We start from the raw sequence: 22,853 nt of genomic DNA on the forward strand, positions 1-22,853 counted from the left end.
CCTCTATCCTTTCCTCTCTCCCTCCCCTTCTTCCCTTCTTGTTCTTGGCCTCCACAATTCCTTGCACTAGTAATAGGGTTATTCTATCCTTCTTGTTCCTAGAAGCACAACCCAAGGCTGAAAATGAAATGAAGTTGGTAAGCCTCTTAGGTGAACATAGTCTGACCCTGTGGAAAGAATAGAAAGGAATAATAATAGCAAATTGTGTTTTAATATCCTATCCTTGGCTGTCAAAATGATAATTTTATGAGTAATTATGTCATGCATTTTAAAAAGACTCACCACTTTCAAAATAAAATGTTATCACCTGTAATGGAAACATCATACCAATAATATTTATAAATGACCCTGAAGTACAATCACTTTACTGTAATAAGGTCATCAATCAAAACATCACACATCTAGATTAAAGTAGGGACAAAAATCAACACTTGCCCAGTCCCCAAAAATATACATTCCTGTTAACTTCTCTACAGTTCATTACAGTAAAGTATTCTATATTGGAAAAAAGTACTGCATTTTTATCAAAATCTAAAGCCCAGCCAGGGAGCCTAAGGAACCAAGTAACATGTTAGGTAATGAGAGAAAACGTACTTTGGAAATTGTTTACTGGCACAGTTAGATGTTCTTTTATTCAAACAGTTGCTGTTTCTGACCTTTAATTTTAAAAAAAAAAATCTGCTAAGTCAGAACTTGTTAAAGGCAAATCTCTCAGAAAGTACCAAATGATGTTTTTTTTTTTTTACCAGTCTAAACTGGTAGTTCACAGAAATCTCAATTTCTGGTTACTAGAGAGGATGTCCCAGTTGTTTTCATTATCACAAGTAGATAACTTCACATACATAGAGCTTACTGCTGGAAGCACACATTAGTTTAAATAAAACATGTATAGTATAAATACCATCAAAATTCTTATTTACCTAGTAGAATGCTGTTTTGAAACAAGTGTTTATTCAATTTCTACTTAACTGCTTGCTGTCAAGATAATATTTAAGCATGAGAACATCTCACTGTAGAGAAAGTAGCTTGAGCGACAGTTTTGTGATAAAATGACAACTCACTATTGGCCTGGGACTGTTTTAAAAGCTGTACGGGACATTTTCACCACTAGTATACTCATTATATTTACATGCAAATAAATATCTCCCGTAAACCTATGGATATAGGAAGACACAGCCCTTGTAAGTATTGTTACGTTATTGATTTATTTATTTAACATTTGTTTTTGGTTTTAGTTTAGATGAAATAAGAGTGACTTTCTACTCAAACACTTTCTAAATAACTAATTAGTTAAGCTTAAATTCCCAGTGATTTACTGCATGCACTTTCCAGCTTCAACAACGATCTTAAGTAAATGTATTTTGAATGATATTGCTAAATGACATTTGAGACATGAGTAACTATGAAACTTGTAGAATGGTACTTTATTTCTCTGTTCCCTTGGAAACGAATGGAATGTCCTGGACTTAGTAAAGCAGTACCTGCCATTAGATAATACCCCATATTTATGATGTACTTTGTCCTATCAGTGTAGAAGAACCAAGACCCAAGGGAATCCTGGAAGGAACAAGCCACTCTCCCATCCATTATTTTCTCTCCATGTTGGGTTCCCTTTCTGTTTTGAGTCTCTCTCAGACAGATGATTGTCACGAGTTCTGTACACAGCCTAAGCATTTCTAAAATACCAGCCTCTGGTATCTTAAAGCACTAGAGAAAGATGCTACAAGATCAATACCAGTGTCTGAGTGCCGAGTGTTAAGGTCAGTAAATTCTGTTATGAAGAATCAGGAGAAGAATCCAATACAAGTGATTTTAAAAAAAAAATGACATTTTGAGGGGTTTTTCCTGCGGTGTACTTTACCTTTCTGCTACGTGTGAGATCCATATCAGAGACTCAGCTGCCAGTGCGTGGTTTGTATTCTCAGTGAGTTTTACTTCCATTACTTTTTTCTGAGGGGAAGAAAAAACTGGCTTTGGCAAAGCAGGTGTGAGAATTAAACTAGAAGACCGCTGTATTCTCAGAGAGGAAGGGCTGCTTCACCACAGCCTCTCACCACACCAACCCAGAGAGAATGTCTTCTCACAACAATGTTCTCAGAAGTCCCATCAATCATTTGCTTATATATCTTTCAACAGATTCCACCCGTCGTCTATTTTAGAAGGAACAATTTGCAGCATTAACTTGGTGAGGTCTTTTCTGTTAAAACAAAAGAACTTAGCCAGCTCTAACCTGAGTACACAGTTTTCATCTAAGCAACTTGGAGGAGTTAAACTAGGCTGAGAAGATGGTCTGTCAAACTAATCTCTTATACAGCAGATTCTTGGAGCTTTTCTTTGTACTTTGAGCCACAGTATTTTTTAAGATTTAAAATCTTGTTGTTGTATTCGAGAAGCTCTTAGTTTTAAAGCCCCTCAAAAATCTTTGTTCTCCCTTTGAGTCAAAAGCAGTCCCGTGACTAAAATTTCTTTTGCTGCATCAAATAGATTTCTTTAATTAAAATAATAATAATTTCCAAGAAGATAAGCCAATTTGTTGGCCAATTTGGAAAGTTTGAAGTTATATATTTTGTATTCTGTACTCAAAACAGATTTGCAGAAATGAATGTATGTGAGTCACAAGTTCCTAATACAATTTTATCAAACAGGAGTAGAAGAGTACCCACATACCAGCTAACTCCTTCCTTGATTAAATATCAATGTAACAGACTAACCGTAGGTAGATTCATGAATGGGGTCACTTCTTACTTGTACTCTCATGGTCCAATAAGACAATCTACATTGGCCAGGACAACTGAATGAATACATCCACTATCTTCCCTCACAAATAGGATATGCATTGAAATATGCTCACACTGTCATAGCAGACTGTTAAGATTAACTGTTAAGATGTTAAGAAGCATGTTTATTAAGTTGTAATTCCTTCACACAGTGCCATATGATGGACTCTAGCTGTCTACCTGAAAGGCTAGGTGAGGGTTGGAGAAGGAAATTTCAATGTTAGGTTGTACACCTTCCCCACTATCTCTCATCTATCAACTGTTGAATGTCAATTTGGTTTACAGGCCACTGGTAGGATCAAATTCACTGTCCCATGCCCACTCCAGAGAAGAGCATGAAGTTCAGTAAATAATTATCAAGATATTTTTACTGGCAAGCCATGCATGCTGAGTCATTATATTACATGCTGAATCAGTTGGCAGGTGACGTGGAGGGCTGCCATGCCTGCCTTCGATGTGATATGAGAGTCTGAACTGGAACTATCCTCATGCATATAAACTACACGGAGCAAATGAACTGTTACACAGGGGTGGAAAGATCCTACCAAGAACAAGAGAGTGGTGAGAAAGTAGTTCTTCAGATTGAGGAGGGATTCTGCTCCAATCTATACCTAATTCAATGCATTTTGTTTCTCATTTGCACTGAGACTGGAATCCAGCTCTTGTCAGTAACTAAGTCTCTTCCCATTCTTACACAAGGCTATGTTCTGAAAGACACCTTCCAGGTTCAGTATTAGGTAGTATTTCAGCCAAGCTTTGGCTTGGTCAGAAGATTCCAGCTTGGAAATGTCTACATGCATTAGTTTTATTTCATTAAAAAGGCTAATAATTCTACCCTCTCTCCTTTCCTGTATTGGATCCATGTCCAGTAGAAAAAGTCTTCCCTAGGAATGTGTTTAAGGATTTGTGTTGTGTTCTGCCTTCTGACCCAAGTGGTTACTTCTCATTTTACAGGTGGAACTCTGTTTAAAATCTAGAAGTTAAATAAATTGGAAGCATGTTTATTAAGTTGTTAGAAAATATCTTTAAATGGCTTTTCTCTCTTTCTTCCGTAGCTACTAGGAGTGAATTAATAAGTCATTCTTGACTGTTTGTGTAAAAAAAAAAAATCACACATGAAATTGAAGTAGGGATGCAGTATCCCTTGGATGTTAGGTTCTTAAGAGACCTTGTTTCTCTAAGGTGAGAGAGGGCCTTGGTGGAATCTTGTTCCTGAGTCCAGAACATAAACCTATGAAAGGGAGGCAACTGAATGTGCACAGTGAGACAAGAGTTATCTAAAATTAGATTGTTGTGTCCTGAACCCCCATAAGACAGGAAGCAAAATATCACTGGAAGAAACAGAGCTGAAAGTCATGACCTAGGCTGGGCTCAGAATCACATGCTCACTTCATAACCCCCATTAAGCAAGACATGAGTCATACCCAGAATATCAAAGACATAAATCTATCCAGAGAAGTAGGCTTGATATCCACCATGCCTAGGACACAGGAGACTTCTCCTGAGCCACAGTTTGCAGGGTACATGCTTTTAAAATGATACCTTCCTGCATAGTTGTGCTTCCTATATGACTTATAAATATTTTCTTATTACATTTGGTATTGATTGCCCTGCCATTCTCTAAAAAGATGAGTTAGTAAATCCAATGGAAAATATGGCTTGTATAATTATTGGGGTTGGGGTGTGGGGAGAGGCTGGCTTCCTATGACATGAAGACATTCATGCCCAATCTCAAGATAAAGGCCTCTTTTCCAGCCAGTATTAAGACAAATAAGTTGAACTTCCCTAACAAGAAACAAAAGCAAGACACACTAATAAAGAATGATATAATTCTCAACTTGCAACACTTGTTTCCGCAGGTTTTAAATCAATATCATTCCTAATATCAACTTAGAGAAGTGTGTAAAAAAAGAATTAAGTAATGGGGATGGGGTAAAATTAAAACAAAGCATCTTCAGACCCACACTATGGAGCTTCTTAAAGTCATAAGATAAAGTCATAATGGTGAAGACACCATTAACCAAATCTATGTCCATAAGCCAATGCCTACGGGTAGCCAGATATAGGGTCTGTACAAGGACTTTCAAGCAAGAAAAGCAGCTAGAATTCCTCCCAGCCCCAAACCAGAGGCTGCACACTGTGTTGTGTGTCCATTCAGAGTAGAAACTGCAGCTTCAGGCTCTGTTTCTCTCATTTCTGGGGCTTCCTGTAAATATCCACTAGCCCCTGTGGGTCAGTTCTCTCATGTCAATAATATACAAGCATATACAAGCAGGGCTGAGTTCAAGAAGGAGAATTGAAGTCATGAAGTGTCAAGATGGAAACTCTACTTTGGAATGTTCTTTGATTTTATTCTGTGCCACACCCATCCTCTTTGGATGGATAGAATTGTCAACAATGATGGGTGACATCAGACAAGAGTTAAACATTGCAAAAAAAGGAGCGTTTGCTAGTTACCACAGTGAAGCTGTTACATATAAAAGAGTAGAGTCTAGCCCAGGGAAGTGTTAAACAGCCACGGGTCTACCCTTCAAAGAAATCACCTCCACTCTCACATCTGTCTTTAAAAAACAATACAGTCAAACAAACCAATGGTCATGTTCAATCTATTTGTCAAAGCAATGCTTTCATAGACTCCAAGGAGTAAAATGCCAGATTCACTTGTAGAAATTATTGAATCTAGGATATTGTTTCTTTCTGATCCCCAAATTGAGACTAAAACTCTTAAGATTTTACTATATAAATAAAGGAATTCTCATACCTGGATTAAAGATGAAAATATACTGGTTATCTGAGCAAACATGAGATCATAATTAAAATATTCAAGATTTCATTGATGACCAAGGCAGACAAGCCAAAGTTGGTTAAGTATCTGTGTGAATCAGCCACAGTGTTAGGAAATTCAGAGATGTAAATTTAATAATTCTTATTTTAGAGATAAGGAAATAGTTTCAAAGGAGGCAAACCCTTAGTTAATTACTTAGCGACTTTATTTCTGTTCTTTTGTCAGTTCTAGAAATACAGTGTGTTGGCAAAGAAGAGTCTGTGCAATGAACAGTGAATAAAAGAGCATTCTGAGTTCGGGGGTGGAGCTTAATCAATTGGAGTCACGTGACTGCATACATAGCCTGGTCTCCAGGGCCAGGTATTTAGAGCTTCCAGGCAGTGGTCATCATGATGATGAAGTACACGTCTGTGTCAATGGATGCACTTACACCTGCATAGTAGTTCATGAATTCCTCAGGGGTCACCTGTAGTGGCAAAGTCAGAAAGAAAAAGAACACTTTGCTTCTTGTTTCAATGGAGGCTTCCCTTCCAGCCCTGTAAAGAGAAAGAGCAATCCCAGCAAGGATTTATTTATTCCTATGGGATTCCAGCTGAGGAGCAAACCTAAAAGAAAAGATGAAACCAAGCCAAAGATAATGGTGAGAGTGACTCAGGGCAGGAGGAGAGGTGACCTGTGAAAATATCCAAGCCATCCTAAGTGGAGAGACAGTCATGGAGTGAGTGACATCTTTGCTTTAAGAAGTGAGGCTTGTTAGTTCAGACACAAGAGACTAGACTCAGAATAAGAAATATGTGTCCTTCAGCCTCAGTTAATACTGTCTGGCACATGTCAGAAGCAGGCTATGTCCTATGTCAGCATAAGCAATGTCTCACCTTTCAGTAAATGCTTTGTTCTATGGTTAAAGAAAGTCATTTCTAGTAAAACACATGTGGTTTGCATTCATTTCTTAGGTATGAATTCCTCATTCAAGGCTGAGAGTAAGCAGAAACACAACCTTCTGCTGCTTTCCTCCCAGCCTTCCCCGGCCTCTCCACTGTGTACTGCATATGACTGACTGATGAGCATATCAGCAGATGTGTTTATTCATGTTAAGATTCATAGGATTTGGGGGACAGAGAATGAGGGAAAGTCTCATAAACTAATAGGAGATGACAACTTCTAAGTCAAAAGATAAAATCATTACAAGAAAGGAACTTGATAAGATAAATAACTGAAGAATTGTTTCTAGTCCATAACAACTTAATCTGTCCCACTAATCTTTAGAACCATTAGCCTCCCTTTCATGTTCATTCGGGGTTCATTGACCAACAGGAAAATTAAACAAAACAAAACGAAAAGCAATAAGCTAACCAAATCTATAATCTTCCCCAAACCTCTTCCCTCAAAACCAGTGAAAGACTTTAGGAAAAAATGACCCTGAATTAAGTGAATAGTGGATCTGAAAATACAAATAAATAATGTACACATGGGAATTATTCTCTATGTTAAAGTGTTTGTCATAGGGTCAGTTTTTGTCTACAATATACTATGGCTCTTAGGATGTTAGTAAAACTATAAAAGTTTGAGGGATGGAGAGATGGCTCAGCAGTAAGAGGGCTGGCTTTTCTTTTAGAGTACCTGGGTTCAATTCCCAGAACCCATAAAAGTTTGAATCACTTTGATGAACATATTTGTTATGCCTATTAAATAAGATATCTGTGAAGCCTTAGAAAACTGCTAGGTGATAAGTATCCAATAATATTGTTCAAATTTATTGTTATATTAAATAAGGCTGTGTATAGACTATGTTTAGTAATTAAAAATAAGCTTTTTATATGACTTAGATGTAAGAATCTCAAATATGGGGGTGTGTGAGCGTACATTAAATATGAGGCATACATTAAATATGCAAAGACTTAGGGTATGTCTTTCTAAATGTCGGGTTTTGTAGTTCCTCAGTATAGCTAGAAATCTCAATTTTCACCCCCCCCCAATGATAATGAACAGCTAATACTCAACATTACCAGGCTTATGGTACTCAAGCAACATCAAATATTGTAACTACCCCAAAAAAAAAAAACCCTCAATAACCTTTTGAGAATTTGAGAGATCACCGTGACTGATTAAGATAAATGTCAGAAGGAGATGAAACGGGGACGTTAAATCAGTTGAATCACAAATGGCTACTTGGACTTGTTAGAGACAAGGAGACAAGGGCAGCTGACATTTCCCCTGTGACAAAGAGGAACCACCTGCAGGAGGAACCAGAGACAACAAGGACCCATGTAGAGCTGAGCTATTAGGGGAAATGGCAGTTGGCTATTTTTCTCTGACATCTTGGAGATCAAAGACAGCAGTACTAGAGGAAACACGCTGTTCTGTTATTTCTGTCCTAGACATTTGGCTGCCCAACAGAAGCTGGGACTCTCTTGTATCTGCTGTCACAATTCTTCAACCTACAAGACACTACTTCAGCTACTTCTCCATGTCTGTCTGCAAAATGTCAGCAGGAAGGGAACTTCCCCTTCTTACCTCCCACCCAGTGATAATAAGACAAGTCATCGGGCTTTCTGGGAAAGGGAGGGGGAAATTCTCTTCAGAGGGAGGAGGCTTGCTGCTTCTTACCATATCCACTATCCCTTCCTAGTCACTGTCCCAGTCACCTTTTCTATGGCCTAAAGTTTCAAAGGTTCTGCTCTTGCTGCTGCTGCTGCTGCTGCTGCTGCTGCTGCTGCTGCTGCTGCTGCTGCTGCTGTTGCTGCTGCTGCTGCTGCTGCTGAGGCATTCCCCTCCCCCAACCCCATAAATATCAGATCATCTAAGACAAAAACTGCCTCCAACTGGTTAAACAGAGAGCTTATGCATCTTATTCCATCTCTCCCGTTACACATTTTGTATACTTGAAGGTAGCTAGCAATTGATGAAGATGGAGTTGCCTTTGTCTTGAAGTTCACTGTAATTTAGATGTGCACACTAATCTCAGAACTGACTAAAGAGTGAGTCAGGGTAAATTCTTCTCTCTGAGACTCCTTTACCAACGGCCTCTTTTCACACAGTCAAGTGTGAAGGCGAACGATGCTCCTGAGGGCAAGAGTAAAAGGAGCCAAACATCCTGAAAGGCCTTGTGAGTCTGCTCCAAAGCATCTTGGTCTCATTTAAAATCAAGCATGCTTTTATTGTAATCCACTTCATGAGAATATAGCTAGCTGCACATAGGGAATACAGTAACAATAAAACGGGCTGATGTTCAAAACAACACATTTTCCATGATGAATCATTAGTAACTCACAGATCTCCTACTAAGAAAGAGATGCCTGTCTTATTACACGTTCGAAGTGAATATTTTATCACTTTAGTTTTCAACCATTCATATGGCCACCAAGGAATGTTTTCTTCTATTTGTAACAGTTATGGGGTCAACATATTGAGATTTGTAAGTATCCAAACCTATTTCTCATTTACAATTTTAATTGGGGTAGATAAATTGCATTTGGATTCATCTTTTTCACTTACCAATCCATCTTTATCATAGGGTGAGTCAAAGTTATCCAGAAATTTCCTAAAGACTTGTTCCTCCGTCCATTCCCCATTTTGATACTTTGGATGATGTTTAGCGTTATAAACTTCACGAAGGTCTTCGATGGTTATAACCCCATCTCCAGTTTTGTCTAACTTTCTGAAAGCTTTCATGATTACCTCTTTTCTGGCTCTGGACATTGGGGGCTAGATAAATAAAGAAGATGGAGAAATACACATGCAAATGAGCCTCTTCTGCTGCAGATGTGATTCCTTACTCCTTTTAACAGTGTGAAATTGCTTGCATACCACTAACTAAGATGTTTCAGAAAGTCCCTCGGCTGTTTCACAGTGTTTTGCCCACACTCTCTGAGATATACTAGCCAGTTCTGGAAACAAGCCTTGAGGTAGCAGCTAACCCTAAAACACAAGAAAGCCAAACTCCTCAGCAGAAAATATTGATCCATGGGAGTAGGGTTGAGGACCATGCTTACTCTTTTTTTCTTAACTTTTTACTGATTCTTTGTGAATTTCACATTATATACTTCAATCTCACTCATCTCCCTGTCCCTTCAGATCTGCCCTCTATCCTTGCAACCTCCCCCCTCAAAAGAAACCAGAAATTATAAACAAGCGAGTAAATAAATAAGAAACAACACCCATCTTGTCATAGAAGCTACAGTGTGTCACAAAGTATACCATGTTGTCCAAATACCCTTTGCTTACAAATGTTCATGGCAGTGAGTGATTGGTTTGGTTCAAGTCCCTGGCTTCACTATCAATACTGAATCCTCACATGGGCTCACACTTACTCTTAATGTGAGTAGAAACTCATTGAAGTCTATCGTTCCATTCCCATCTCTATCGAATCTCCGGAAAAGTTCTTCTGCCTCCTCTTTTTCCATGACCACAGCATAATCATTTAAGCCTTTTAAAAATTCTTTGAAATCAAGGGTTCGGTTGTTATTGTCATCCATAATCCGAAATACTCTGAAGATAACAATATGAAACAAAATTAATAGCAAAAAATAGATGAAAACATAAAAACAATGTGTAAGTGAGAAAATGCAAAGAGCAAACCACCCCTCTTTGTCTTTAAAGTACAACACAGAAGTTTTAGTTTTCTCCCATAGCCTCACTGCCAAGTGCAGAGGTTTCCTTTGGCACTTCATCCAGTAAGCGAACCTTCAAACACACATGTGCATGGGCATACAAATCCACAGAGAATGCTACAATTGCACTGTTTGATTCTAAGTATATGGCACGGACAATAGTTTGGATCTTTTCTGTCTCCTGAAGATCTAGGTGTGAAGGCTTGGCTGTCGGGTGCTCTGTGGACCTGGAGGTTAGTGATGCCCACAGAGACCTCGTGGAAAGATGTCAGATGTTTGCAGTCATGTCTTTGCAAGGGATATTTATCCCTACTGCCTGTTCTTTGGGTTGATGCATTGCCTTGCCACAGGCCCAAAGCAATAAAGTTCAGTGATCCTAGACTGAAGCCTTGGAAACTGTCAGCCAAAATAAACTTGTCATTCTTGTAGGCTTATTATCTTGTTATTATAATGAATAGCTACTAGCATAGGTAATGTTTTCAGAAATTCATGTTTGCTAATAAACCCATAGTTTCCTTGTCTTCTACTAAAAGAAATGGCAGGAAAAAAATGTGGACAAGCAATTGAATAATAGTACCATATTAATCTTGGTAAAATTTCTAGAACCTAATATTGAGCACAAATAAAGTCTCTAATTTCTCCACCATATGTGCACTGACCACAAAAACTGAATGGATGTTATTTTGTCTACAGAAAGCTGCTTAGAAACACATCGGTTACAGCCAAGGAATCTAATCATTCCAAATACATGATACTTACTATTTTTATGGAAGAGATGATATATCTACTTATTGATCTTGTGATGCTTAAGGTCTTTCTATGAATTTCATAGCACACTGTTATGATCTTCCTCTTTCCCACCCTTTCTCTTCTTTCCCACCATACCCCACTCCCAATACAAAAGCCCCAAGAATTATGTTTTCACTCATAAGAGACAGAGTTATCATTTAGGATTTCAAAAAGACAAGCTTGTCTTCTAGCTCTACAGTAACACCAGCTATGTAAACTTGAGCGTAACTTATTACCACTCTGGGCCTCACTTTCTATAAAAGACTACACTGCTGATCCTTCATTTCTAGTTAAAGCTAAAATAATAGGCAATTTCTAAGTTACAACTTACAAGTTCTCTTCACAAGTTCTGCAATGAGCAATTCAGATGCAAATGACAAAGAAGCTGAGGCCTGACTATGGGGAGAAAGTAGACCAGTAAGGAGTAGAAAAATGGATGATGCATATGTGTAAAATGCCACAATGAGACCATCTACACTGAATGGCAATGCAAAACATAAAAATAAATAAATTTTCAGTTTCTTATTCCTTTGTGTCCCATATATTTAGAAAAATAAAAACAGAACAAGAACACTTTGAATATTGAATAAGCACACCAAACAGACCTGAACATGGGCTATATGATAGCAGAGCCCAACTGTTTTACATTGTAATAACTTTACTATGTAACAATAACTCTACTAATATTCTTCAACTAGATGAGTTAATGAACAAATTTTCCTTCTATTAGAAGTGGATTGATAAGTTTCTTCTTTAAGTGACAAATGTTGTGAATTTGGTCTAATGCTTGTATTATGTTAAATGGGTTCCCCAAATTGCACAAGAATCTGCATGTAAGATGCTGAGGGTCCCTGCCCCCAGTTTGTTCTGATTGGTAAATAAAGTTGCTGGCAATCAATGGTTGGGCAGGGAAACAGAGGCAGGACTTTAGGATTCCCTGGCAAGGGGACCAGACCAAGAAAGGAAGGAGGATTTAGAACCACCATGCTGAGAAAGGAGAAAGACCAGGCCTGAGAAGTGTAGGACAAAGAGACTGTCAACATGTAAGAGTCAGGGATCATGGCCCAGGAGGGCTGCAGACCTGGGTCCAGGGTGGCCAGGATATAATATAAGTTTTAGTAAGTAAAAATTCAGGAATATCGGAGAAGAGAGAGTGTTAACCATGTGGAGGTTTTGGAGTGACCCAACCATTGAGCTGTTGAAGGCATACTAAAATATAAGGTTGCATGTGTGTGTCCTTCATTCAGGAACTCAGAACACTGGGGTGTGTAGCAAAGAAAGTGCACCCAGAACACTGGGGCGGGTGGCAAGGGAAGCACACCAACACTGCTGGGGTGATTTGAGTAGGATTGATCAGCAACTGCTACAGATAAATCTTAAACAAATACTGTATTGTTAACATGTCTTGTATTGTTCAATTAACTTCAACATCAGTTGGATATCTATCTATAAGCTGCCATATGTTAGATTAAACTTGTAATGGGAAATACAAAGGTGAATAAGACACTCTATCCTTAAGAAATTCAGAGAAATAGAGGAGAGAGGGAGGGAGGAATAGAGGGAGGGAAGGAGAGGGGGAGGGGGAAGGGAGGGGAAGGGAAAAGGGAAGGGGAGGTGGGGAGGGAGAGGGAGGGGAGGGAGAGGAGGAGGAAGGGAGGGGGAGGAGGAAGGGAGGGGGAGAGGAGAGGGAGGGGAAAGGGAGAGGGAGGGGAAGGGAGAGGGAGGGGAGGGAGAGGGAGGGGAAAGGAGAGGGAGAGGGAGGGGAGGGAGAGGGAGAGGGAGAGGAGAGAGAGGGAGAGGAGGAAGGAGAGGGGGAGGGAGAGGGAGAAAGAGAGGTGATCAGTTATTCTGAGTTCTGTCAAAGATAAGCCTTTTCAGATCAACAATAGTTTGTAGGACAGCCCTTGTCCATTTGTGTAAACAAAAAGCTACCAAAGGTTCAAAAAGATGTAATAAACATGGACAAGTCGATCCATAGAAAAACATGAAGAATTTTAATCTCAAATTCTAAATGACTTAAGCTTTGTTACATGTTTAAAAGGTAACTACATAGTTTTCATGAGCAGATGTCAAAAGGATAAAATATTAGAGACACACTTAGACATAGCTAGTTGAAAGAATTATAATGCAGAAACTTTGGAAGTGAATGAACCAGTTAAGGTGCTGTGATAAAAGCCCAGGGGAAGGGATTGAGTGTCTGCACATGAGCAACTGAGATGAAAATATGAGAAGAGACCTGAAGTTACTATAGAAGTCATGACATCAGTGTGGTGGGCTGATGAAGATAGTCCTCGGTTTTCCAACTCAAGGAATAATGAGTGTTGGTAGCTTCATTTATAGAAAGAACTGATTCATCTTGTGAGATAGTAAAGCAACTAGCAGAGATTTCACTAGCTGCCAATTGGTTAAAAACTTAGCTTATATCTTTCTTATATAAGATACAAACTAAAGCTCAAGAGAGAATTTTCTGTCTAGTGTGTACAAGGGGATAAAGTAAGAATGAGCTATCTCAGCAGGGCATAGGATGTATGATGAATCCAAGGTATGACTAGAAACAGCAGCTAAATAATTTTTTTTTGGATACTAGAAATTATTTAAGAAAAAATAAATACTACTGAAATTCTCCAGACTTCAGTGTTAAAAAGTAAAGATGTCAAAATAATAATAGTCACTTTATGTTAACCTTGAGAATAAATACTTACAACAGGCTGGGAAGATGGTTCTATGAACCTCTGTTTCACAGAATAAGTGTTCTGGAGGTTGGCAGATGGTAGATACTGACTGAAGGGATGGCCTTTAAAGGCAAGGCTGCTGAGAATGGTCGTGTTTGTGTGGACATATTTACTGGACTACAGATTTAAAAGAAAGGGGAGTGCCTGCCTTTCAGTAGATTTTAAGGCAAAGGTACAAAAAGGGCTCCCTTCTGTATGAATTGAGGACAGACTAAGAGACACCACGGGCAACAATGGAGACAGATGGCAGTTTAAGCAGAAAGCCCATGGTGAGATGGTCTCAGCTCACATTGGAAAGACTAGACTGGGTGAAGGTAACAAATGGTGGGAATGGCATGGGCAGCAGGAAGCATCCAACATTATCATCAATACTGGAAGACAAGTCAGCGTTTCTCTGATGTCTGCTCTGAACACAAAGAAATGAATCCAAGGTGAAAGACCTAGAGGTTGGAACCACACAACACTGAAAGGAAGTGGCCTATGAGAGCATGACTGCCCAGGTCCATGTATCTATATCCCTGAGTCAAACTTAGTTTAAGAAAAGCATGAGAGTGAGAATTTGTTTCTTGGGATTTTTTTTTTTTCTTTTTGCGGTGCTAAGAATAGATTTCTGGCATCTTTGGGTGTGAGGTTGGATTCTCCTGACAAAGCCATCCTGCAATTCTTTATCAAACACCTTCTTGTATGCGCCCCCTTTTTCTCCCAGGAGGCTGTTGGCCACAATCCTGAAGGGAAAGGGGGAGCACAGGCAGAGAGCTGGGTTCAGACAGCCATGAGTATGGACAAAATGACCTCAGGAGACTGCTGCAGTGAGACGAGTCTACATTGTTGTTTTAGGGATAAGGTATATAATGGCTTTTGGGGGGTACAGGTGGAAAGGGCTAATTGGTCATGGCATCAAGCAATCTGGAAAGGCCGATTGGTTATAGTACAGGACCTAATTATGATGCAAGTAGGAAGTCAGAGGTGGAAATGTGTGCTGAGTTATGCAGCCATACAGGGAGCTCTGTATAAGGTCACTTTTTATACAAAGCCAGACAAGGTCAACCTCCTGTATTCAGGGACACAAAGATAGGCAAAGATATGGAAGTCCTGCTGAGAAAGGGAATCTCCCATTTTGCAATGAACTCAGAAAGCAGTCCAGTCATGGGGGGCTGCTACCTTAATAGCAAGGTTCTCCACTACTTATTCCACTGAAAGGCACATTTAGAAGATGCTTACTCTCTTGGTCTCAGTCCCCCATGTGACCTGAAGAAGCTTGTCTACCCATGATGTCCCCAGAATACGTCCAAGGCCAGGCTTATGTAAGATATTCAATATAATTTGTTAAAATACACACAAGATCCATCCTTAGGAGGCTCACAGTATCCTTTCTTCTTGGGATTTTCAGTCCTCATGTCCTCATGTTTAGTCACACTATCAAATGTCAGAGAATATAAGACGAATCGTCTGATCCACAGAATGCTACTGGGAATGACCACTCAGTTATCCCATGAGCAGTTACAGAGACAAGTAAGACTTGATAGCCTGGCTAGGAGCAAACTCTTAGATGCAATCTCATGTAGCCAAAGCTGCTGGCCTTTAGCCAGAAAAGACATTGGACTGCTGGTCATGTAGCCTCCACCTTCCAGTGCTAGGATGACAGGCATGTGCCACCATGACTGTTTTCCAAATTCTTTAATCTCTGATCTGTCTCCTTCCTCTACCCCAGCTTTGGGGAAGGCCTTTCTCCATAGTCTTCCAAGCACCCATTACCCTACTTGTGCTTTCTTTTATCCCCATTGTCCCGGGAGCATCCCTTCCTTGGAAAAGACAAATGCTTTGCTGAGTTTGGGGTTAAGAAACATTTCACGAGGACTCAGATATCAGTTCTCTCAAACAATGCATTTCATACCTGAGAAACTGAGGCCTTAAGAAGAAATGATTTGTCCAATGTCACAACAACAGTGTAAGGCTTTCCAAGCCATTTCAGAGTTTTCTACTTACTAAGATATTCCTTGTATCCTCAACTGTGGGTGTTTGAAAGAGAGTGGCTCCCTTAAATGCACACCTTTGAATCTGGTCCTCATCTTTCTCTCTCTCCTCCCTCCTTCCTTCCCTCCCTCCTTCCTGTTTGTGGATCAAGGTGTGAGTTTTCATCTACTACTCTAGTGCCATACATACCTGCTTGCCTGTTGCCATGTTCCTTGCTGTGATGGTCATTGACATGAACCCTCTAGAACCACGAGAGCCAAACTAAATGTTTTCTTGCATAAGTTGCCTAAGTAACAAATGTTACTTACATCATGTTTTTTTTTTAACTGCAATAGAAATATATAACAAAGACACCATCCTACCTGCCAAGTCCTTTGATGCCTGCAGAACCCCTGGCCAGGCACTGTAATCTCAATCTTTCAATAGGATCAGTGGCTGTGGAGAGCTTTTTCTTGGATTGGATTGCCATCTCTCGGTCATGGCGTGCTGTCCCTGCCATCTGAGAGGAGAACCCAAAGCATGTTAGTGGCATTTACACCCTACTGCCTACCTCTGGCTAGGCAGTTGACAAAAGAAACTTTACAGCTTTCTGTCTACTGGCCTCCAGGGTCTAGTCTCAAACATCACAGAATTTGCCATTTTTGACTATGCCTATTGTGCACGTGGCATATTTGCAACTTATCACGTTTCAAAGACACCTGCTTCCTTCCCTGTGGACAATAACTTAAGTGCACAGCCATTTACCAATATGCTTTGATCCTTCCAAAGCCTTCCTCCCACCATACAAACAAGTCCTTATAAAGAAGGGAAAGGGCCCAGGGAAAGGGACATAAGAAAGAGTTCAAAGGCTGCTAACAATGCTAAATTTAAACAAAGCAGGATGTATGTAGACATGGAAGTACCAGAAGCCATTTATCCTGGACCATTATCTAATAGTTAATTTCTCAGCGTTCCCTTGTTTGAACAAATTGTTTGTGCTATATACTCTTTTTATTTATAATGCCCCATATGCCTTTGACTCCCCATTTAACATTCTCCAACTTGGATTAAATGCTAACTTCTGTTGCTTCTGTTTTCACTGAACTCAATATGAGTATTAATGATGCTTAACAGTAACTCATAGACTCCCTTTAGTAGGTTAATACTCTCAAACCAATTCTCTCTCTCTCTCTCTCTCTCTCTCTCTCTCTCTGTCACACACACACACACACACACATACACACACACATACACACACACACACATAACTTTGTCTATTTGTTTGTGTTTGTGTAATAAAATATTCAGAAATAGAAGAAGTTAATCTAGGCAGCCCAGAGTTAGTTTTCAGAGCTTTTGCTTCCATGAAAAAAGCACAAGACCAAAAGCCTAGCGACCTGGCCTTTGGTCTTGCCTCTTTAAACCATTCCTGATGAATACGAGTTTAGCAAAGTCTCCATTATCTACTGCTTATGACAGTAGAGACCAGAGAGCACACAGCACCAGGATCTGCTCAGCATCTAATGAGGGACTTTTTACTTCATCATGACACAGAAGGCATCACATACCATAGCAGAAGCATCTTAGCTCAGGGCCCCTTTCTCTTCTGTCAAGCCATACTCTAGCCATTATGGAGATTCCACTTGTGGACCTCCATTAAGTTTAATTTTATCTTAGAGGTTCTACTCGAAAGTGCCATTAGCATATGAACTTTAGAATTAAGCTTCTAACACATGAATGGCGAGTGCACATTAAAACCAGAGCAGGAACCAAAGTTTAGATTGGTAAAATAACTTTCCTGCAAGTCCCCTCAAACAGAAGACATTGGGATTTTGAATCCTAGCAGGACTCTTTCTCTTCCACCATATGTAACAATATGTAAGAAATTCAAAGTAAATTTTGTTGGCACTTTCTTATGCAAAATAAAAACAGAGTTTGGGAAAACCAGATACTGGGAATTGGGACTCTACCCACTTCTGCCTTCTGAGACTGGTTCTACCAAGGCTGATGTAGGCTGATATCTCCGAGGATGACTTGATAACTTCAGGAAGGAAATTATAGCCAAGCATGTGTTTGAAATGCCCATATTAAGCATCCTTCTCTATAAGTTAGCCCCTCAACTCATCAACAAACATCCAATATTTACTATGTTGTATCCTTTTTTAATGTACCATGTCAGGACAGAAGGTAGGAGGGGCACCTGAAAGAACCAATCTCTTGAATAGCATAGACTCTTAATTTGAGGCCTAATATTAAAGCAGAACAGGACAAAAGAAAGTTTTCAGGACCTGGGTTTGAGGAAAAGACAGGATAGAATAGTATTTCTGATAATGAAGGGCAACACATAAGAGATCTGAGGTTTCAATGACACATGCAGCCTCTGGATAAGATATCATGCTGTCACTGACATCACAGCCCTCATTAAAGTGTTTCTAAATCCAAAAGACCCCCTTCTGACTCTTTGAGCACAACAATATAATTTGTCAGGTTGGCCTGGGCCTAAAAGGAGGTCCTTCCTGATGCATGTGGCCACAGCACCACCATGTGTTGGCTCATCATATGTACAGTTCCCATATTAGAGGTACAGTTCAGTCCATTCCTTCAACAAATGTCTGAGAGATTCATTCCCTCTGCCCAGTTTGCTAGGTTTGGGGCAACTGAGGACACAGACGGCCTGCAGAGCCTGGAAAACCCATGTAGGTCCATTACTGAGCTACAGTTCATGTCAACAAGAAGGGCGTGGCTATCACAGCTCAGCATGGGGACTTTCTGAGACACCAGAAAGGAAATGATGCCTACATTTTACTCATAATGGAAGGCAAAAATTTTCAAGGTTACAACAGTGAGGGTCTGACAAGCAGAGCAGTATATATCTTAGATGACTATCATATACACGCTCTGACCAAAGCAGATGAGTAAATAACACGAGTAGGCCAATTTTTATTTTCATTTCCTTTGTATGTGTGTGTCTATGTACATGTATGTCACATGTGTAAGGGTATACAAGGAGGACAGAAGAGAGAACTGGATGCTATGAATCTGGTCATGGACAGGTGTGAGCTGTGTAATATGAGTGTTGAGATCTTGGGTCTTCTGGAAGTGCAGCAAGTGGTCTTAACTGCTGAACCATGGAGGGCTGGTGGAGATGGAAAGGAAGTGTTGGAAGGAGAGATGTGGGGGAGAGTAAAACCAGTCAGGTAACTGACATCCAATCAAAAAGAGCTTAGAACGAGAATGAGGGATGAAGGTGGACCACAATGCTTACAAAAAGGAAAAAAACAAAACAAAACAAAAAAAAAAAACAAAAAAACAAAAAAACGTGATGTAGAGGATCCTGTGGGTACAGTGTAGAGAAGGTACAGAAGATGGGCTGCATGGCCAGGATGAGCCTGGTGCATCCGATGTGCTGCCTGGACCCTGTGGACAGTAATAGATGCATTTAAAATGGCAGATGACTGAACTTGGGTTTTGAGGGGAAGGGGGGACTAGGGCTCCAAAGCTCTTGGTTGCCTCTGCTTCTCCCTCCCCACACCCACAATATCAAGTGAAGGAGACACTCACAGAACAGCAGGAGGCAGTGACTGGGAGATCTGGGACAGAGGTTGAATGGAGTAGCCAGCCTCAAAGGAGACTGGTCCACTGGTCTGGAGCAGGCTGGCTTGATCCAGCATTCTTTTGAACAGCTGGCTGCCCTTGACAGAGTTCTCAGCCTCGACTTCCAGCAATCTTGTCAGATGAGATGTGGAAAGTTGCAAACGCAGGGACCTGCTTCTGAGAACATTTCTTTTTCCTTTCTTTTTTTCACAATAAAGATAAATCTATTTTGACTATAGTGTGAAAAGAGAAAAGAGTGATATGTATCATAAGGAAGTTTTTAAACATACAGAGAGATAGACAGATGGACATGGATAAATGGATGGATGGTAGATGATAGATAGATAGATAGATAGATAGATAGATAGATAGATAGATAGATAGATAGATGAGACAGAGACAAGTGTGTCTTTCTTTTATCTTTACTATTTTCCTTCTTATGAAAACAGACATGCAACTTTTTCTATAACCTCAGATTCTTTTATTTAAAGTTTATGATTCTTATTAGTTTTTCTTCTTCAAACTGTTCTCACACAGATTTATCAAGTCTGTTCTGCATTCATCTTTTTCTTTCTTTCTTCCTTCCTTCCTTCTTTCCTTTCTTCTTAAAGGTTCTGTTTAGACTGACCCATAGGAAATAAAGATTCACTAAGTGCAGGCCCCACCTGCACTTCTCCACTCCATTGGGTCGTCTTTATTGCTACCTGGTAGCTGCAAACTGAATTATCCCTCCCTCCCCTCTCCCTCTCTCTGCGGGTCCACATGGTCTTAAGTGAGGACAGAATGACATTGTTCCTGCCCCAGGGATAGGGCCAATAGACAGGGCCTCCACATGTATCGATGACTGCCAAGAGCACAAGGCTTGTTTGTACACTATTGTACATATTTTCACATCCCTCCAAGGAATGTCCTCCCCTGTTAATGACTTCATGATAATTAGAGACAGTATGAGTCCAGAAGACCAAGGTGTGGCTAACGTAAAATTGTAAATGCTGGGACCTTCTCAATTATGCAAAAATATAAGGATGCAATATACATTATATTGTAGAAACTTAAAATTAATAAAAAGCTTCTATTTCTGTTTTAAACTCAAACATTAACTTCCCCCAGGGACACATCCCAGGAGAAGCACATTCTAAAGACTCAAACAAACATTCCAGGAAGAAAGACCCAAGAAAGGAGTTTATGAGCCCTTAACACAGTAAAACCTGGGTAAGCAGAAGCTACTTAAGCTGATATTTTTTTGTTGTAAAAAGATAAGGTGTAAATTTGAGTTACTTAGCCTGAGGACAGAAACCGAGCCTGAGAACAGCTGTTGGAGTTTGGCCTTTATGGTTAATGTTTAAGAAGTAATTGTATAACTGCCCTCATAAATTTTGTAAAAACAGTATATAAGCTGCCCTCAGCTGTAATTCAGGGTTATTCTTGCTGGCATACAAGGTAACCCCAGTGCACTGGGTTTTTTTTTTTTTATCAATTTATCAATTTATTAATAAACCTCATGTTATTGCAGCGAGTCCCACATCTGTGAGTGTCTCTGGGGGAGAGTGTTGCCTGGTTTTAGATCATTAAGTCCAACAATATCAAGGGCTTCACAGATCTAAAGGAACAGAGGCAGCTACACTATGAACCAGCTTGTCAGAAAGATACAAAGTCAGGCAGATACAAATGCAGGAAGATTCCTGAGTTCAAGGTCAGCCTTGGTCAGAGCTAATTTAGGCTCAGGTATAGTAGACGGGAATTTCAGGACAAAGTCTCACCCAGCTAAGTTTACAAAAGCAGGCAGCTCTCTGAATTCTTTTGCAATGTATTTTTTAAAAAGTGCTTGCAGTCTCCTAAGAATGAAGGGGCTGGGTCACAGAATGCTGATTCATAGGATAATCAAGGAGAACCTGAAGTAAATGACTGGACAGATATGTAAAATAAAAGACTGGGCTTCTAATCTGCAAGAGATGAGCTATCAAGAGAAATTTTTTTTTTTTTTAGAATTTCAAGAGAGAACTGTCTCAAGCAGAACATAGAGAGCTGTCTAGAGATCAAAACAGAGAGAAAGCAAGCTGGAAAGCCATCTCTAGCAGAGCGTAGGCTGTGAGCTTCGACCCAGAAGTTTGACTTCTGGCAGTTTGTTTTGCATCTCTCAGACACCCTTCCTCAGAACCCTTCTCCAAGCCTAGGCTGATCCTTGACATCCTTCTCTCCTTCTCTCCTCTACAAAGAACCTGTAAACACAGTAGTAGATGTAGTCACCCTTATTACTAACTCCAAAAAGACATCTTTCTGTATTCTCAAAAATGAAACCCTGCCTTTGGTTTCCCTAACAAGAGGTCAAGGGAACTGAAGCAGGGTGGGCCTTCTCAAATAAAATTAAAAGAAAGGAGTCAGTCTGTGAAGATGCAGAGGGTATAGGACAGACTTATAACTGAGCAGAGGACACACAGGGGCGTGCAACCAGGAATATACCAGGAGGAAAAAATGCCTGCTCTCCTGGCCAACAGGGGTGTGTACCACAGTGATGGGCTTGGTCATTTGGTTTCTGTGGTCTTCCTTTGTCCCCTAGTGTCTAGTGTCGGGAATGTGTACTACAAGAAAACCACCCTACTGGGTGGCAGTCTCGTGAGCCCAGCCTTGTAAGTGCCGTTTTAGGCATTTCTGTAACTGTTAAGTATCCACTCCATCACATTAGACTATTGCAAAAGCAAAAGACATAGAGCTGTAATAATTCGGCAGCTTTCAAACATTGCTCTGTGTGCAAAGAGCAGAGTAGAAAGCAGTCTACAAAAAAAGCAGGTGGCTACTAATTAAGATAGAAGGACTTTCGGTGATTTGAAAGAGGAAAGCAAGCTGGCCTTCTACTCCAGTTCCTTTCCTAACTCTGTTAACACAGACTTCATCCTGAGGAAATGAGGAGGAAAATTCCACCAGACCCCTCCCCTCCTGGAAAAGAAAGGTCATAGAATGCTTTGGCACTCCTCCCCTCCAGAAGGGAGAAGCTAATTAACATTCCTCAGACCACAAGGGGTGGGGACTGACCTGAGAGGGGGGCACATGGCCCAGAGCACATGAACATTGGTCATGCACAGACAAGGGAGGTCCTTATGCCTCATTCCCTAAAGACCAATCAGTTTAAAATGTCACACTGTGCTGCCAATTGAATTATGCCTAATGACTGCTGCCCTAAAGGACTGTATAAAAATTCAATGAATGAGTGGCATGGGGTCACTTCTCCTTTTGGGATGCAGGATAGCCCGAGCATTAGAAATTTCTCTTGCTTTTTTCAAGAACCGTGTGGTTCACTCAGGGGGTCTCCGGTAAACAAAGGCTCTGGTCACCAGAATCTTACAGAACTTGACCATGACTTTTGTTGCTTTCACATCCATTTCAAGTACAGATTTGTTTTGTTTTGTTTTGTTTTGTTTTGTTTTGTTTTGTTTTAACATTTTCTTGATTCTTCATGAGTTTTTCATCATGCACCCCAATTCCACTCACCTCCCCAATTTTTTGTATCTGCCCTCTGCCCTTGCAATCCCTCCACAAGAAAAAAATACAAAAACCTCATTGTGTAGTATGTCACAGTGTATCCCACAGTATACTATTTTGTCTATACTTCTTTACT

At 40.1% G+C, this 22,853-nt stretch overlaps 1 protein-coding gene across 6 annotated transcripts in view; it reads right to left on the reverse strand.

Moving 5' to 3' along the window:
- The window catches only part of Capsl (calcyphosine like), a 73,110-nt gene that overhangs the window by 5,593 nt on the left and 44,664 nt on the right, over window positions 1-22,853 (reverse strand). For 2 of the 6 annotated variants that reach the window (XM_076916104.1, XM_076916102.1), the window contains exons 2-6: window positions 16,030-16,166; window positions 9,873-10,050; window positions 9,058-9,267; window positions 5,993-6,028; window positions 1,862-1,950 (exon numbers count right to left, since the gene is read on the reverse strand). In XM_076916104.1, coding sequence (XP_076772219.1) covers window positions 1,862-1,950; window positions 5,993-6,028; window positions 9,058-9,267; window positions 9,873-10,050; window positions 16,030-16,166 — 650 coding nt within the window. Of the gene's footprint in view, window positions 1-1,861; window positions 1,951-5,749; window positions 6,029-9,057; window positions 9,268-9,872; window positions 10,051-16,029; window positions 16,167-19,207; window positions 19,474-22,853 lie in introns of those variants that run through there. The other 4 variants (XM_076916103.1, XM_076916105.1, XM_034523628.2 and 1 more) reach the window with 4 other exon arrangements.

This window comes from Arvicanthis niloticus, chromosome 19, assembly GCF_011762505.2.
Source record: "Arvicanthis niloticus isolate mArvNil1 chromosome 19, mArvNil1.pat.X, whole genome shotgun sequence".
Classification (NCBI taxonomy): Eukaryota; Metazoa; Chordata; class Mammalia; order Rodentia; family Muridae; genus Arvicanthis; species Arvicanthis niloticus.